This window comes from Chiloscyllium plagiosum, unplaced genomic scaffold (assembly GCF_037043375.1).
Source record: "Chiloscyllium plagiosum isolate Xiang-an unplaced genomic scaffold, Cpla_swu_hap1 HiC_scaffold_12, whole genome shotgun sequence".
Lineage (NCBI taxonomy): Eukaryota > Metazoa > Chordata > Chondrichthyes > Orectolobiformes > Hemiscylliidae > Chiloscyllium > Chiloscyllium plagiosum.
In genome coordinates, this window is record NW_028270150.1 from 91331615 (window position 1) to 91349657 (window position 18043).

Sequence of the window (18043 nt, forward strand, 5' to 3'; positions counted from 1 at the left end):
AGCATTGTGAGGTTGTCTGTGGGTTTGCGGTAGAGTGTGGTGCTGAGGTGTCCATCCTTGATGGAGATGCATGTGTTCAAGAATGAGACAGATAGTCGAGAGTAGTCCATGGTGAGTTTGATGGTGAGATGAAACTTGTTGATGTCACTGTGTAGTTTTACCAGTGACTCCTCGCCATGGGTCCAGAGGAAGAAAATGTCGTCAATGTACCTGGTGTATAATGTTGGTTGGGGATCCTGCATAGAGAAGTCTTGTTCAAACCTGTGCATAAAAATGTTGGCATATTGGGGTGCAAATTTGGTCCCCATGGCTGTTCCGTGTGTCTTGATGAAGAACTGGCTGTCAAAGGTGAAGATGTTGTGATCAAGGGTAAAGCGGATGAGTTGTAGGATGGTGTTTGGAGATTGGCAGTTGTTGGTGTTGAGTACTCTGAGGTACCCAGGTGTACTACATTTTAATTATAGGGAATCTGTCTATAAATTTGACTTGGTGAAAAAAGCAAAAGAATTTGTGAATGCTCTGAAATAATTGACTTGGACCGAGGGGGAAAGATGTTTGCAGACAATAACAATTTTTTTAATCTTCTCTTTCTTTGTTCTTTTCCCTTTCGTGGTTTCTGGCCTTATAGGCTTGGTATTGCTTTGTATAAAATTCAGTTTGTTTAATATTGTATCTGTTTGGTAATTATCTGTTATTTTGCTGTTCTGTTTTTCTGGATGAAGGGTGGTTACTCCCGGTGTAAAGGTGTGTGGGCTTGAGGTATGGGGGGTGTGGAGAGCATCCATTGTTAACTTTCAGGAGTGTAAATAACATGTGTTTTTCCCCGTTGTCTGGATTTGGGGCATGGCCTTAATTGGAAGATGCAAGGATGGCTGTAAGGTTGGGAGTGAATGTCCCCTATGGGCAAGAGGGGAGATCGCTAGTGATTTGTGGCTTTTGTGTTTATTTATTCAAATTAGGAGTAGTGGTTAGTTTCTTAGTTTTAGTAGCATTTGCAGGAATAGTTTTTCGATTTTATAAAGTCTGTGTTTTTTCCACTCGCCACACATTGAATGGGCTTTTACCTCTCGGAGGACCGTGGGCTGTGGTGAGCCGTCATGGCTAGCAATCTGTTCAGGTGGTGCACCTGGAATATAAAGGGGAGCCATTCCCCCATTATAAGGAAAAATGTGCACTCGTATCTTAAAAAGAAAAGGGTTGACATTGCTGTACTGAAAGAGACACATTTAACTGATAGGGAACATCTGAAGTTACAGCAGGAAGGATGTGGTAGAGTATTCTCCTCCTTCAACTCCAAAAGCAGAGGAGTGGCCTTACTGGTACAAATCAAGGATGAGCATGGATGATTAAAGGAGGAGACTTTAATCATCTCATGGACTCTGGGGTAGACAGGATGCCAAGAAGTCTGTCGGGTGTATCTCTGCAGTCTAGACAACTCGTGGACTTGTGTAAGGAGTTGGTGCTAGTGAATGTGTGGAGGTGTCTCCACCCGAATGGGAGGGATTTTACCTTTTACTCCAACTCGCACAAGTGCCACACAAGAATTGTTATGTTCTTTATTCCGTCGGTTTGTTTGGGCTTGGTGTTGGCCTCCAGGATTGGGAACATAACTATTTCGGACCATGTGACAGTGTACTTGGATGTGAAGACCAAGGGTAGTGGAACAGACACACGGCACTGGCATATGGATCAGTTTCTGTTGAGGGATGGCAACTTTGTACAGTACATTACAAGAGAGTTTAGGATTTTCTGGGATATCAATTGGAGTACGGCCAGTAATCCATCGGTCCTTTGGGAGACCATGAAGGCGTATTTAAGGGGTCTGATTATTTCATATTCAACAACTGGAAAGAGGCAGAGAGGAGAGCAGCAGTGGGTGCTTGAGGGCCCGCTAAAAGCAGCCCTTCTTTTGGGATTGCCGAATCTGCCCTCTCTGGATGAACACGGGAAGCGGTTATTTAATATTCTTACAAACTGTGCGAGGAAGAACATTCTAATGAACAGGATATCAGAAAAACCTCTAGGTCTTGCGGGGTAGTGCAGACTTGAGATGGAGCACATCCCCCAAGATTATCTGACGAGAATGATGCACCATGGAACAGAGCGATTTTATAAGACATAACGGCCCTTTCTAAATTACATAGACATGGACATATTGGTGGTACTGATTAGGGCCTTCATATCGCCATGAGGACTGTGTATGGTGGCCCGGGGGCCACGAGGGGAGGAGGTCTGGTAAATATGGGTATAATAACTGTTGCTCCCACGGATGGGAGCTTAGGTGGAGGTGCAGCGAATGGAGTAGTGTAATGTAATATAATTTAGTTTAATTGGATTGTAATTTAGTTTAATTCTATTTCTTTTCATCCGAGTTTATTTTAACTTGGGTTAAGTAAATATGAGACGATTATATTTCGTAGAGTAGTAGGTAGTTTATAGTTAATGTTAACAATATAATAATGTGGTATTATTTCTGCTTCTTTGAATTTTTGTAGTTTCATAACTTTTCTTGTAAAAGAGTAAAATATTTTCAATAAATACATATATTTTTAAAAAAATGGCTCTCTAATAGTTGAACAAATTCCAATGATTCATGCATATAAATGGTGGAAAGCTGTTTTTCTAGGGTTCTTGTGAATTTTCCACCAAAACTACAGGGATTGAAAGGAAAAGCTGTTAACATTCATCTGCAATCTGGCTACTTTTTCTTTCCAAAATTCTTTCATCTGATTTGAGGGTAACTGCAAGGCTACCCTCCTTGTTATCCATCCTATCTGCTTTTGAAAGGTTGGTGGTGAGATGCATTAATGTGTCAAACTGCCCCTGTCAATTTGGTGTAGGCATACCCATATTTATTTTTTCATCCTATGACAATGAAGGAATGGTGATCTAGTTCCGATACAAGATGGTGCGTGGTTTGGAGTGGAACTTGCTAGTGGTAATGCTTCCATTGATCTGCTGCTCTTGCCCTTCTAGGCATTATTATAGGTGCTAATGAAGGAGCCTTGGTGAAGTGATGCAGTGCAGATGATCCAGGGTGTGAAAGTTTAAGGTATTTTGATGTTTGGATTGTGTTGAGCTCAAGTATTGATAGACCTGCCCTCATCCAGGCAAGTGGACAATCAAATTCCTGATGGTAGAAAGTATTGGGAAAATTCAAAACAAATTTACTTACTACAGAGTTCCTGGCCTCTGACCTGCAACTTAAGTTGATGGTACAGTGATTGGCAATGTTAATTAACATTAAGTGCAGATGATTGTTTGAAATGGTCACTCCCTAGCACTTATGTTGTGTGAATGAAAGTTCCATTTGTCAGCCAAAAAACTGGTGAATGTGGGCTTGGACTGCTTCAATATCTGAGGAATCAGTAGTGGTACTCAGCACTTTACAGTCATCAATGAATATCCTTATTTCTGACCTAATGATGGAGAGAAGACACTGAAGATGCAATTGAAGATGATTGGATTCAGAACACTACAAAGAAAGACCTGCAGTAATGTCCTAGGCCAGAGATAATTAGTCTCTGACAACTACAAATCTTTTTTTATTGCATTAGGTATGATTCTAATTAGTAGGGAGCTTACTCCGCTACTACACTTGTGCTGATGGTTTGTTTGACACATTAATGATTTTTGTAGAAAATATGTTAAGGATTATTGCTAATACTCAAGAGGCCAAATTCAGAAAATATTATTTCAATTTATGTTTAATTTGAGTGCTTGTTTTACTGAAGTTTACAAAGTAATCTGATTTAAGTTGTTAAGTTTAATACTACATCCTATTTGGGTTCTTCGGGTAAATAGCTCCAATAATTACTGGGGAGGGAGTTGCAGGGAGAATAGTGAAATTCTGTGAATATGGAATTCCTGTCAAGCTTAATGGTAGGACTTAATGATCATATTTTAATTCTCTTTCCTGTCTGGATGCTGGCCAGATTGACGGCTTGGAGCATTTTCCAGCAGAAAAGTCGGCATAGAAGGATGCACATAAGGAGCAAAGGGGATCCTAGTAATCAGAAAAGACTGAAGCTTTGTGTGGGAAGGAGTTGGATGATCACAGCAGAATGTTGGCATGAGGGGTGGCTACAACTGCTGTTTCCTATTCCACAAGCAGTGCTATAAAAATACTTAGCTCAATGATCCAGCAGCTCCTATCTCCATTTAGCAGTTAGGTTAAATGTAAGCACTACTATCTCACAGCACCAGGGATCCAGGTTCGATTCCAGCCTCAGGTGTCTGTCTGTCGAGTTTTCACATTATCCCCGAGTCTGCGTGCGTTTTCTTGGGGTGCTCCGGTTTCCTCTCACCGTCCAAAGATGTGCAGGTTAGGTGGATTGGCCAAGCTAAATTGCCCATAGTGTCCAGGGATGTGCAGGCTGGATGGATTAGCCATGGGAGATGCATGGTTATAGGAGTAGGTCTGGGTGGGATGTGTTTTGGAGGGTCAGTGTGGATTTGCTGGGCCAAATGGCCTGTTTCCACACTGTAGGGATTTTATGACTCTATGAAATTAAATTCAAGCTCCCAACTGCATTGTGTAAGCCTCATTTACAAAACATAATTGAAGGTGGCACGGTGGCTCAGCAGTTAGCTCTGCTGCCTCACAGCGCCAGGGACCCAGGTTCAATTCCTGCCTTTGGCAATTGTCTGTGTGGAGTTTGCACATTCTCCCTGTGTCTGCGTGGGTTTCCTCTGGGTGCTCCGGTTTCCTCCCACAGTAAAAGATGTGCAGGTTAGGTGAATTGGCCATGCTAAATTGCCCGTAGTGTTAGGTGGATTAGTCAGGGGTAAATATAGGGGGGTGGGTTTCTTTTCAGAGGTTTGGTGTGGACTTGTTGGGCTGAAGGGCCTGTTTCCACACTGTAGGTAATCTAATCATAATGAAAAGCCCTTCTTATCAAAAAAAGAGACAGATACACAACAAATAACTGTCAACTAAAAAAAAAGTCAGTTGGCACTTGTACTGCTGGTTCGAGGTCACATTTCAGAATTTCAAATGTTCAATCCCACCCAGAACCACTAATATCAAGTTTGCAAATACAGATTTGTTACCTCTATCTCTTTCTGAAGCTGAGCATGTCGTTCTTGCTCCTTGATTAGCAAAACTGATTTTTCATTAATCGCTTCTCTTATTTCTGGGATTTTGTTTTTTAATTCTGTAATTTCTTCCTGTTTAAACAATAAAATATACTTTAATTTTTTTCAGTATAAAAGCCATTGCTCAATGAAGCATCTCAGTTTGTTTTAGCATTGGAGTGAAGGAAAATATTTTACGTGTTGATAAACACTGAAGAACCTCAATCTTCAATTATTAACAGAATGAGTGAGCGGAACAAGTAAAATATCAAGCATCCTGCCCATTGTTAAGCATATCGAGACCCTCAAATTAACTGCTGCATAAAGGCCTCAATACAACTGTACCTCACCTTTTTGGGCTCGAAGAGGAGGACAAAACAAGCAGCCCAACACCTTTGACTACCTGGGCAACTGTCAGGCAAGAAGAGGTTATGTCACAGAAGGGCACAGAGGTCACCTCAAATGGAGATATGCACCCTCTCCCCAGAGCTCTCTGACTCAACTACCTACTCCTCTCAACCTTTGCAGAGTTCTCTCAGCAAGCTTACCCAAGAAACCTCGATTTAGACCCATCTGGGAGATATTTTACTTTGGGACAGCTTATTAAACCTAGAAATGCCATGTACGCTCTTCTGACACCTCTGGCTAATCAGGATGGTTGGCAGTTTTCAATGTCAGGACTGATGTGACATTCTGTTAAGGACGCGGCCAATGCAAAATCACTGCCAAGCAGCTGGATTTGATAGTCAAAGCATCAACTAAGCTTTTGGTTTGGGAGTCAAGGGTTAGGTATTCTGTCTCCTCTGGAAAATCTACCCCAAAATTGGGAAGAAATAACACATGCTTTCAAAACTATGAGCAGTTGGGGCTTACTATAACATGAGGATAGGAAAGTCAAGATAATGGAGTGTAAGATGGTTAAAAATAATTCCAGAATATAGTACATTAAATAATAACTTGGAAACGTTTCCAACCTGTACTTGTTTTGTAATATTTCCTTCAGGATTCATAAGATCTGTCACCAATTCTTCTTTCTTTGTCTTTAATTCTTGGAGCATAAGCATTTTTTCTTCAAGTTGCATCATTATTGGATTTCTACTTTCTACCTGATTCATCACCTCTTTATGAGCCAATATTTTTTTTCGATATTTATCATATTCAGACAGCAACTTCAAATATTTTTCTTCTTGTTGTTGTATACCATACTGGAGTTGCAAATTACTTGCATTAAGATTCCAGAGCTGGGCCTCCAGATCAGCACAACACTGTCGCCGATTTTCTGATTCATTCTCTAAATGATAAACCTCTTTCTCAGTTTTTCTAATTTCCTGCAGAACAACTTTATTTTCCTTTTCCAGTTCAAATAATTTGACCTGTAAATAAAATTAGATTCATTTTAAAACTGAACAGTAAGCATTCATTCTACTCAGATATCAAAGAGGAAAACAGTGCTTCAGATTTTAACGGTGTTTTTTGCAGTACTTTGTAGTAGACGCAGCCTCTATGGATTTCAGCAAGGCCTTTGATACGGTTCCAAATGGTAGGCTGCTCTGGAAGGTTAGATTGCATGGAATCCAGGGAGCGCTGGCAAATTGGATACAAAATTGGCTTGATTGTAGAAAGCAGAGAGTAACAGTGGAAAGATGCTTGTCGGACTGGAGGCCTGTGACTAGTGGAGTGCCTCAGGGGTCGGTGCTGGGCCCATTACTGTTTGCTATCGATATTAATGATTTGGATGAGAACGTACAAGGCATGATTGCCGATGACACTAAAATAAGAGGTATTGTGGACAGTGAGGAAGGTTATCAGAAACTGAACTTTGATCAGCTGGGGAAGTGGGCTGAGAAACAGGAAATGGAGTTTAATATAGATAAGTGTGAGATCTTGCATTTTGGAGAGTCAAATCAAGGTAGGAGTTCATGGTGAATGTTAGGGCTTTAAGAAGTATAGCGGAAGAGAAGGATCTGGAAGTTCAGGTTCACAGTTCTCTGAAAGTGGAGTCACAGGTAGACAGGGTAGTGAAGAAGGCTTTTGGAACACTGGCCTTTATCTGTCAGGGCACTGGGTACAGAAGTTAGGAAGTTATGTTTGCAGTTATACAGGGCGTTGGTGAGGCCACACTCAGAGTATTGCGTTCAGGTTTGAACACCTTGTTATCAGTAGAATGTTAATAAACTGAAAAGGGTGCAGAAGAAATTTATAAGGATTTTGCCCTTAGACTCAGTGGTCTGAGTTATAGGGAGAGGTTGGACAAGTTGGAATTTTTTTCTTTAGAACATAGGAGACTGGCCGAAGAGGATTGTATAAGATCATGAAAGGCATGGATAGGGTGAATGTACCTAGTCTTTTTCCCAGGGTTGGGGAATCAAGGACGAGAAGACATCCGTTTAAGGTTAGAAGGGAAAGAACAAAAGGGAACTCGAGGGGAAACTTTTGTTACACAGGGTGGTACGCATATGGAATAAGCTGCCAGTGGAAGTGGTTGAGACGGGTATATTAACAACATTTAAAAGGCATTTGGACAAATACATGGATAGGAAAGGATTAGAAGGATAAGGGCCAAGTGCAGGGAAATGAGGTTAGCGTGGACGGGCATTTTGATCGGCATGGACCAACTTGCACCAAAGGGCTTGTCTCCGTGCTGTACGACTCAATGACTCTTTTGCCATATGTTCAGATATTTAACTAAAGGTAGATTTTTACTGGTCTAACTGGTTAATATATCCTAATGCCATTAATATAATTAGATTAGATTCCCTAAAGTGTGGAAATAGGCCCTTCGGCCTAACCAACCCTTCGAAGAGTAACCCACCCAGACCCATTTCCCTCTGACTAATGCACCTAACACTATGGGCAATTTAGCATGGCCAATTCACCTGACCTGCACATCTTTGGACTGTGGGAGGAAAGCAGAGCACCCAGAGGAAACCCACGCAGACACAGGGAGAATGTGCAAACTCCACACAGATAGTTGCCCAAAGCTGGAATCGAACCTGGGAGCCTGGTGCTGTGAGGCAGCAGTGCTAACCACTGAGCCACCCATAATCTAGTCCAATAGGTCAAATGTTGCAGAAGTCATAATCTAACAGTTGGACAAGATATAATTCAGTTCATTTTTATTATTAGTGACATGCATTGGCTTAAGAAAATGTTGGGAATTTGAAAATGAATTGTTAGACTTAGTGGAAACTTATTAGATTAGATTACATTACATTACAGCGTGGAAACAGGCCCTTCGGCCCAACAAGTCCACACCGACCCGCCGAAGCGCAACCCACCTATGCCCCTACATTTACCCCTTACCTAACACTACGGGCAATTTAGCACAGCCAATTCACCTGACCTGCACATCTTTGGACTGCGGGAGGAAACCGGAGCACCCGGAGGAAACCCACGCAGACCCAGGGAGAACGTGCAAACTCCACACAGTCAGTCGCCTGAGGCAGGAATTGAACCCGGGTCTCAGGCGCTGTGAGGCAGCAGTGCTAACCACTGTGCCACCGTGCCGCCCAATTCACCTGACAATGATTTGACAATACGAATTCTGCTCCAATACACTATGGCACAGTTCCATATGCTTAATAAATAAATTTATTATCTTCTCAAGTAACCTAATGTAGTGAAAGTAATTTTTAAGTTACAATTGAAACATGCCAGGCTGGCTTCCAGATGACAATAATCAATGGAAGTTACATTCTGAAAGATTTTACTGTTATGCTTAGTAGAGTCTTCCTCGTACAGAGGAACCTCGATTATCCAAAGGACATGGCGGGTAGTATTTTACTTGATTAATAAAATTCTGGATAATCGAATGCCAGATAATATAGTTTAGCCGAGCATCTGGACCTTGCGATCTTGCTGGATAATCCGATATTCGGATAATCGAATGCCAGATAATCGAGGTTCCTCTGTATCTGATTAACATAGGCAATGGTGAGACAACTGGTAATACATGGTGAGAATGGAAAAAATTGATTCTCAACAGAAAAAAGAAAATCTGATTTTACACCCAAGACGAGAATCTTGCTAGTTAGTGGCAAGAGATCTAATTCATACATGATCATTTGCTTTTTACATAATCTCACCTAATTTACATGCAGTTTGCTATTTTCCCAAGTCATGTGAGAAACTAGATGACAACAATTCCTGACATGGAAGTTTGAACAGGTGGCTACCAGTTGCAACTCACTAATACTTTCTCTGGGTATTCATCTTGACCAACATTCCCCAACATCTCAGGAATTTCCCTTGGGCAGCATGGAGTTGGATCAGCAATGCACCAGTCTCACAATGTCATCAGGGCACAGTTAGGAATCACTTTTAATACAATTTAGCACTTCAATTGTGCACTTTGGAATCAGTGGCACCTTACATTGTGGCACTGCCACCAGATTGGTTTCTTGCACAGTAACAAGCACCCATCTCATGTATTAGAACAGGGTGCATCTCAGGGTTTACTTTACTTGTACTCACAGCATCTCTGCCTCTCCTTGCCTTTTAGCACAGATAGCTAGGCAACTCATCATGTTTGGCAGTAATGAACAGTCAAAGGGCTGGTACTTCATCAGACAAGAAAGGTGGTGAGGTGTCCTGAGTCAATGAATAGGAATTACAGAGAGTAGAAAGGGTTAGGTCATTTGACAAGATTAAATAGGCTTGAACCATTGAGCCAAAAGCCTGCATGCAATACGGTATATGGTAGACCATGAGACTTGGTGAGAGGTGGGTGTGCAAAGGCAGAGTTAGGGTGGCATGACATAGCACAGAGAAGATTGAGGCAGCTACTCTTGCCGAATAGAGAAGGTCATTAACCACCTTGGTCATTGTTGTGCGGTTCTCTATAGTGGACATTGCTCTCACCTGGGTGACTACTTAAGACCAGGCTGACAGTGTGTAACATGGTAAGCAGCTGGGGCCTAAATATGGAGTTAACAACATATACACTAGAAAGAAAGCAGTGCCATGGATCCGTAGTGCACATTTAATAAGGTGAGTAGCAGAGAATTGAATGAAAGAAATCACTGGTGCTCTGGGAAAGAAACTCTTCCTTAATTGCCCCAAAATTGATGCTTAGTTGTTTCTGGGTAACATTCAGTTCCTTTATGTGTTCTGATCATTCCTATATGTTTAAAAAATTGCAATTAAATGTTAGGTTTTTGAAGCAAAGTATATTTTCAGAACTTAAGTAGAAGAACATTGACTTTATTAGTGGTTAAACTGTTAATCAGTATTGAAATCATCTCCCCAAAGACCAAAAACAGTAAAGAACGTGTTATGAAACCAAAACTGAAATAAAAACTGATAATGCTGGAAATACTCAGTACTCTCAGAAACTTAGCAGGTCCAGAAACATCTGTGGAGAAGGTTCTATTAGGTGAGAAATGTTAACTTTATTTCTCTCTACACAGATGCTACCAGACATCTACCAGATGTCTGCAGCGTGGTCAGTGATCTGAAATTTATCTGGTTCATTTATTCCCTTTTAGTTTTTTTAAAAAATGTGTTCCAATTTTAAAAATAGCCAGCAACAAAGCTTCAGTTTCATATAAAAATAAAACAATGCAGATGATGGAAATCTGAAACAAGCACAGAGAATGCTGGAGAAACCCAGCAGGTCAGGCAACATCTGTGGAGAGAGAAACAGAGTTAATGTTTTGAGTCAAAAACTGTTTTTCTCATTGACAGAGGCAGAGGAGGCCCAGTGCAAAAGTCAGGATTAGGAGGGAGTTATAGAACTCACAGAATCTCTATAGTGTGGAAACAGGCCCTTTAGCACAACAAGTCCACACCAACCCTCCAAAGAGTAACCCACCCAGACACATTCCCCAGTATCGTTGAGTTTTTCCAGTATTCTTTGTATTTATTTCAGATTTCCAACATCCACAGTATTTTGGTTTTATTTGTGCATTTAATTCACTGCCGCTTCTCTTCCAGGTATGCCCACCTTGAAGAAATTCTGCTCTTTTCTCCAATGGGATTTCTGTTTTAATCTTTCAGCTTGTTCACCTTCATTGCTTTCTAACTATGGCACGGTTGCTCAGTGGTTAGCACTGCTGCCTCACAGCGCTAGGAACCCGGGTTTGCTTTCAGCCTCGGGTGACAGTCTATGTGCAGTTTGCACATTCTCCCCGTGTCCATGTGGGTTTCGTCCCACAGTCCAGTGATGTGCAGGTTAGGTGAATTGGCCATGCTAAATTACCCGTAGTGTTCAGGGATGTGTAGGCCTACTGAATTCCTAGAAAATTTTAATATCCTTTTTTTATACCCTATCCTAGATATAGAGTAGGGGAATGTGTCTGGGTGGGTTACTCTTTGGAGGGTTGGTGTGGACTTGTTGGGCTAAAGGGCCTGTTTCCACACTATAGGGATTCTGTGAATTCTATAACTCCCTCCTAATCCTGACTTTTGCACTGGGCCTCCTCTGCCTCTGTCAATGGGAAAAACAGTTTTTGACTCAAAACATTAACTCTGTTTCTCTCTTCACAGACGTTGCCTGACCTGCTGGGTTTCTCCAGCATTCTCTGTGCTTGCTTCAGATTTCCATCATCTGCATTGTTTTATTTTTATTTGAAACTGAAGCTTTGTTGCTGGATATTGTTTAAATTTGGAACACAATTAAAACAAACTAAAAGGGGATAAATGAATCAAATAAATTTCAGATCACTGACCATACTGCAGACAAATTTGGTGTGATTGTGATGATATGAATACCCACATGGATCTTAACTTTGTGGAAAATTCTTTATTCGAACCCTACTCTGCCCATTCCTCACTCCTATTTTCAAATATACTGATGATTGTATCTGTGCTATTTCTTGCTGTTCCTCTAAGCTGGAGAATCTCACAGTATTTGCTTACAGTTTCACCTCTTTTCTTGCTTTCACTCAGTGCACCTATGATTCTTCCCATCCCTGACCTCTCTGTTTCCTTAACTGGGGGTAAATTAACAGCATTATCAAAAGAAGCCCACTAAGGTATGCAGCAAATTTATCTATACTTCCTCATGCCCACTTCCTATAAAGGAATATTTTAGCCTGCCTTGTCAATTAGCTAATCGCCATTGCTCACAAATACTCAGCAGAAGTCTATGATGGTAATTTTAGAGGTGATGATAGTTTGATTTTTCTCTACAACACTGCATTAACAATAGCTCAACACTACATTCTGGATAGAAAATGGGGTGCAGATTTTATGTCAGAATTTCTGCTTCTGTAAATGTATATGCTATGTTTCATCTTGCACAATGCTCTGGGCTATATTTGTGCAATGGAATTGACTTATATTACCCACAGCATTGCAAGTGGATAAAACGTTAAAAAGAAAATGTAATCATCATCTTTATGGAAAGATGTATTTTAAAAAAGCCAAGATACAGTAAAACCACAATTGGTTATGTAATACTGCACATTGAGGCAAGAAATAGTATTTTGCTGCTATATAGTCCAAGGCCAGATTGGTTTGATGGGATGGTCTCCTGATAATATCACCAGGGTAGAAGATGTCTCCCCTTTCAGTGACTCCATCTAGCAGCAATTGCAAGGCAGCGTCATTAAACCCTAGGTACCAGCATCTGCTTGTTTGCAAACATTTCTTGGCTGCTGGGGCAACCATTAACCGTCCCTGGGAAGTTTATGGTTTGCAGCCAATGGAGTGGTGCCAGCTGTCCTTTAAACATAGCTCGTAAACCTCTGTCCTCAGAAGGTTCCATGAAGGGCGATAGCCTCCTTTTTGCTTGCCAAGTCTACAGCATCTTACATGCATTGAAAATGAGGTGAAGATAACACGCACTAGGCATTAGATTAAACAACGAGGTAAAAATAATGACTGCAGATGCTGGAAACCAGATTCTGGATTAGTGGTGCTGGAAGAGCACAGCAGTTCAGGCAGCATCCAAGGAGCTCGATTTCAAAGCTCCTTGGATGCTGCCTGAACTGCTGTGCTCTTCCAGCACCACTAATCCAGAATCTGGTTTCCAGCATCTGCAGTCATTATTTTTACCTCGTTGATTTTAACCCTACTGCGAATCCTCTTGCAAGGATGCCTGCCTTGAAGAAGTTTTCCTCCTCTCTCTACAAGAATCTCAGGGAGTCCCTCTCCCACTGCAACTCCCAGGTCATTTCCTCTGACTCTATGCTACTTTCTCCCCACCCCCACCCTCCTCGAGCTTATCTCTCCACGCTCCAGGCTCACTGCCTTTATTCCTGATGAAGGGCTTTTGCCCGAAACGTCGATTTTGAAGCTCCTTGGATGCTGCCTGAACTGCTGTGCTCTTCCAGCACCACTAATCCAGAATTAGATTAAACAACACATTTAAGACACTTGCTGCCATATTCTAACACCAAAATAGAAAACCTCAAGTGAGTGAGCTGGACACAACCTCCTCTTCCTCCTTCCCTAAAAACCTAACCCAGGGTTTCCCAAACTATGGGTCACAATGATTTGTCCTCAGTAGAGCTGCCTTAAAAATTCTGAGTATTACAACTCACAATTCCTATAATGGCAGTCAAGTGGTACAACTATGCCCAGGAAAACGATTGCAGAAGTGCTAAACATGGAGGTGAAGCACACTGTCCGATTATCCTGTCAATCAGAAATATAGACACCCAAAGCAGCTAATCTAGTGCAAACTATTTCTATTGTCAAGTTAAGCAGCCAACGATGGTTCTTGTTCTGAACAACAGCAGTCACTTGTCTCTTAAGACAAGCTAAAATCTCTAGCTGGTAAAATCCCTCGTTTATTCTTTCTTGCCAGTTTTGTATCATGGATGTTTCTGCTGAACATGCCCTGGTCAGTGAATTTAACATTGCTGATAATACCTTTTTTCCTCTCCTCCTAAACCCCTGATTGAGGCCTGACCAGAGTGGCTGATGATGACTGCTAGCCCCATCATTGATGCCAGGGCAACACAATGGCTCAGTATTAGCAGTGCTGCCTCACAGAACCAAGGACCTGAGTTCAATTCCAGCCTCAGCCAACTGTCTGTGTGGAGTTTGCACATTCTTCCAGTGTCTGCGTGGATTTCCTCCGGGTGCTTCGATTTCCTCCACAGTCCAAATATGTGCAAGTTAGTGAATTGGCCATGATAAATTGCCAATAGTGTTCAGGAATGTGTAGGTTAGGTGCATTAGTCAGGAGAAATGTAAAGTAATAGGGTCGGGGAATGGGTCTGGGTGGGATACTCTTTGGAGGGTCGGTGTGAAATTATTGGGCCAAATGGCCTGTTTCCATACTGTAGGTCCCTCAGTCAACGTGGGTGCAACTGACTCCTTCACTGACAATCCCTAGCTCATTCCTCTACAGGTAATTCCTGGGGCCTACTCCCCAATTCAACTACTAAAAGGAATGTGAGACAGTGGGTGCATGTGACTGAATATGAGAGAAAGTGAGTGTGTGTAAGCATGTGAGCAAGTGACTGAATGTGAGAAACTGAAATGAGAATTCAGCTTTTGTATTTACTTGTGGGTTCCACTATGAACAATTTCTTTCACAATCCATTCACATCTAGCAGTGAGCCTTTTAAATTCTTTGGAAATGAGAAACAAAAAAGTAAGAATTCTATCTATAACTGTTTTTATTCACTCATGGGATGTAGGTGTCTGACATAGAAAATAGGAGCAGTCGGCCACTCAGACCTTTGAACTTGCTCCACCATTTATTATGATCTGTTCCCACTTTTCCACTTCATCCTTTGAACCCTTTATCCCCAAGTGGTATATCCAATTAATTGTCCTGGAGAAGTTCATGGTGTGCTTCCTTCCTGAATCACTGCAGTTCCTGGAAATGTTGTGATGTTCACAGTGCTATTAGGAAGGGAATTCCAGGCTTTCCTCCCATTAGAGGTGAAGGAATGGTTTTATAGTTCCAAGTAAGGATGTTGAGTGACTTGAAGAAACATTTGTAGATGATGTTTCCATGTATCAGCTGCCTTTCACCTTTTTGATAGTAGCGGTCGTAGATTTGATAGGTGCTGTTGGAGGAACCTTGGAGAGTTAATGCAGTGCGTTTTATAGCAGGCAGAATGTGATGAGGTCAATTTGACAAACGGATAAACAATTTCAGGCAAACAAAAGAACTATTACTTATTTCAAATGTACGTATGGAGAGGAAATTTTAATACACTGTGAATACACTCTGGTAGGTTACAGAAAATCTTCAAGCTCTATACAGAAAATAGCATGCACATTACAATTCTACATTTCAATGTCTATGTGTCTCACATTATCTTTGTTCTCCCACAGTCTCTCATAGACATTATCATTCTCTTACAAGACCACTGATGGCGTGGCTTCTATGCTATTAGCTTTGACAGTCTGAACGTCTTGCTATTCATTTCTCATTACTAGTTTTGCTTATTATTGACTATATGCTAAAGCTTCAACCCTTAACTAACTTAACCCCTCCAGTACACACTACTGCCTCTGTGGCAAAGGGAGTGAATGTTGAAGGTGATGGATCAAGTGTGATAAGATTATCTTTGTCCTGAATGGTGTCAGGCTTCAAATGTTGGAGCTACACTCATCCAGGAAAGTGGGGAATATTCAATCACATTCCTGACTTGCCTTGTAGATGATAGACAGGTGCAGTGACAGTTTCCTTAAGTACAGGTTCACAGGTTTTTCAGTGAGACTTGAAGAAAGGCAGAATTACAGTGCAGTGAAAACATGAAATTAAATAAGGTGAAGCAATACTAGGAGACCATTCATAGGGATTAGAATGGAGAAAGCAAAATAATTTCTCCAAATCTGGAAAGAGGAGTTTCTGCAGCAACAATCTTCCGTCATTTTGTTTCCCCGTGTGCACTTTCAACTTCCAGCATGCTGGAAGATGGTAATAGCTTTCAGCATCTGCTTGAACGTTTCAGTGAGCTCTTGAACATCCACATTTTATACCTTCCCAGATCTCCACCCTACAAGTCTTGGACCTGCATATTTTTTCCACCCTGCCCCAGCATATGAGGTGACCATGCCAGGTGTGAGCATTCACTGCCTCCTCTTTGAAGCCAAGATGCTCCTGACTGTGGACAATTCACCCTCCCACATTATCCTTTCCAAGTGATGCTTCAATGTATACCCCTTTGCAGATACTGTGCCCCCCCCCATTCACATCTACTCCTCTCTTCCCAATATCCTGAAGCTGCCATTACCGAAGACCAAACCCCACTCCCACCAACTGACTGAGGACTGTTGATTAGCAATACAAGCTGCCTAGTTGTGTGACTGTGCTAACTGGCATGGCGTGGCATGGCAAGGCAAGACAAGGCAGGCAAAGCATGGATGCTGACAGCGTCCAAGTAGGTATTGTGTTCAAGTTCTAAAAGAGCAAACAAGCAATCTGAGATGTAGCCTGGTCCAGTCTGTAAGCTGAGTGCTTGACTGTATGCACAAAGTGCTCCCCCACTGGCACCTCAGCCATTTGTCCTGCCTTATTTCCCAACAGAAGATCAAGTATTGCTCCTTCTCTAGTAGGTACATCCACATAATGAATAAGAAAGTTTTCTTGTACACACTTAACAAATTCCTCCCCATCCATGCCCTTAACACAATTACAATCCCAGTCCATGTTTGCAAAAGTTAAAATTCACTACCATTACATCCCTATTATTCTTACAGACATCTGAGATCTCCTTATATATTGCTTCTCAATTTTCCACTGACTATTGGTGGGGGCATATAATACAATCCCAACAATGTGATAATCCTTTATTTCTCATTTCCACCCATATAACTTCACTGGACAATCTTGCAGGTCTATCTTCCCTAAGTATAGCCGTAATATTGTCTCTAACCAAAAATGCCACTTCCCCACCTCTCTTGCCTCCCTTTCTATCCTTCCTATAGCATCTATACCCAAAACATTAAGCTGCCAGTCCTGTCCATCCCTGAGCCTGTATCAGCTATGATATCCTGGTCCCAAGTTCTCAACCAGGCGTTAAGTTAATCTGCCTGACCTGTCAGACCTCTTGCATTGAAGTCAATGTTGTTTTATTTTAACAGGGAGTACACCAATGAAGGTTATTGTGTTGCTATTTTCCTTGATGTTAACATTTGATACAGTTCTATAGGCTATTATATGCTGCTGCTTTGTTTTATATGATACAGGGGTGAGGATTACTATACCTGTTTTGTTTTAAATTAATACTGGGATTATAGCACTGGAGGCTATTCTACACTGCTGCTTCTTTTACTTTTGCACTTTAATAATAAAGACTGAATGTCTCCCTCCCTTCGCTATAAACCATCTTTTCATGCACCCACCTCCCCACAGTGCCACTCCTCCATTCTCACAGCTCTAAGTGTAAAAGAAAATAATTGGGAAGCACTGACCTATCTGCAATGCAGGCTGGATGAGTAGGAAAACTCAGTCTGAACAGCAATGTGCTTCTGACTCCCAGTTTAATATGAATTCTGCCATGGCAAACACAAGGTTAATTAAATCCACCTTAGCTGGGCCCCAATACCTATCTTCTTCCCTGGTGATCAGGACTAGTTCTTCTTCTCTCCTTAGTTCTGTTCCTTAAATGAAAGAACAAAATGGGCCAAAATAGTGGAAGGGCAGAATACAGAAACCTTACTGATATACTCTGACTTCTTGGAACATATAGTGTCATCATTTAAAGTTATTACATCCAAAACAAACTTATAATGACCAAAAAGCAAAAATCATTTGTATTTTAATCAATATCAATGCTAAAGTCGCTGTTTACAGCATCATTAGTGCTCATTTATTTCAGGCAGAAATTGCTGAAGGCTAGTCTTTTATTGGAAAATAAGTTAGTGATTGATATCAGGACTGAAGATTATCATGTTCCCAAATCTCCTCTGAAAAATTGTTTTCTTTTTTATTCACTGTTTTCAAGTTTTATTTACAAATGAAACTATCATTGGATAAGTGCAGCTGACATAATTTCAGTTTGGAACTACATGGTTTTAGATTAAGGTACTTTAAAGAGAATTATTACAATCCATC

At 41.3% G+C, this 18043-nt stretch overlaps 1 protein-coding gene across 1 annotated transcript in view; it reads right to left on the bottom strand.

Moving 5' to 3' along the window:
* ccdc122 (coiled-coil domain containing 122) overlaps nucleotides 1–18043 on the bottom strand; it is a 56902-nt gene that overhangs the window by 36990 nt on the left and 1869 nt on the right. The window contains exons 2-3 of the mRNA XM_043701505.1: nucleotides 6051–6449; nucleotides 5053–5169 (exon numbers count right to left, since the gene is read on the bottom strand). Coding sequence (XP_043557440.1) covers nucleotides 5053–5169; nucleotides 6051–6449 — 516 coding nt within the window. The remainder of the gene's footprint in view (nucleotides 1–5052; nucleotides 5170–6050; nucleotides 6450–18043) is intronic.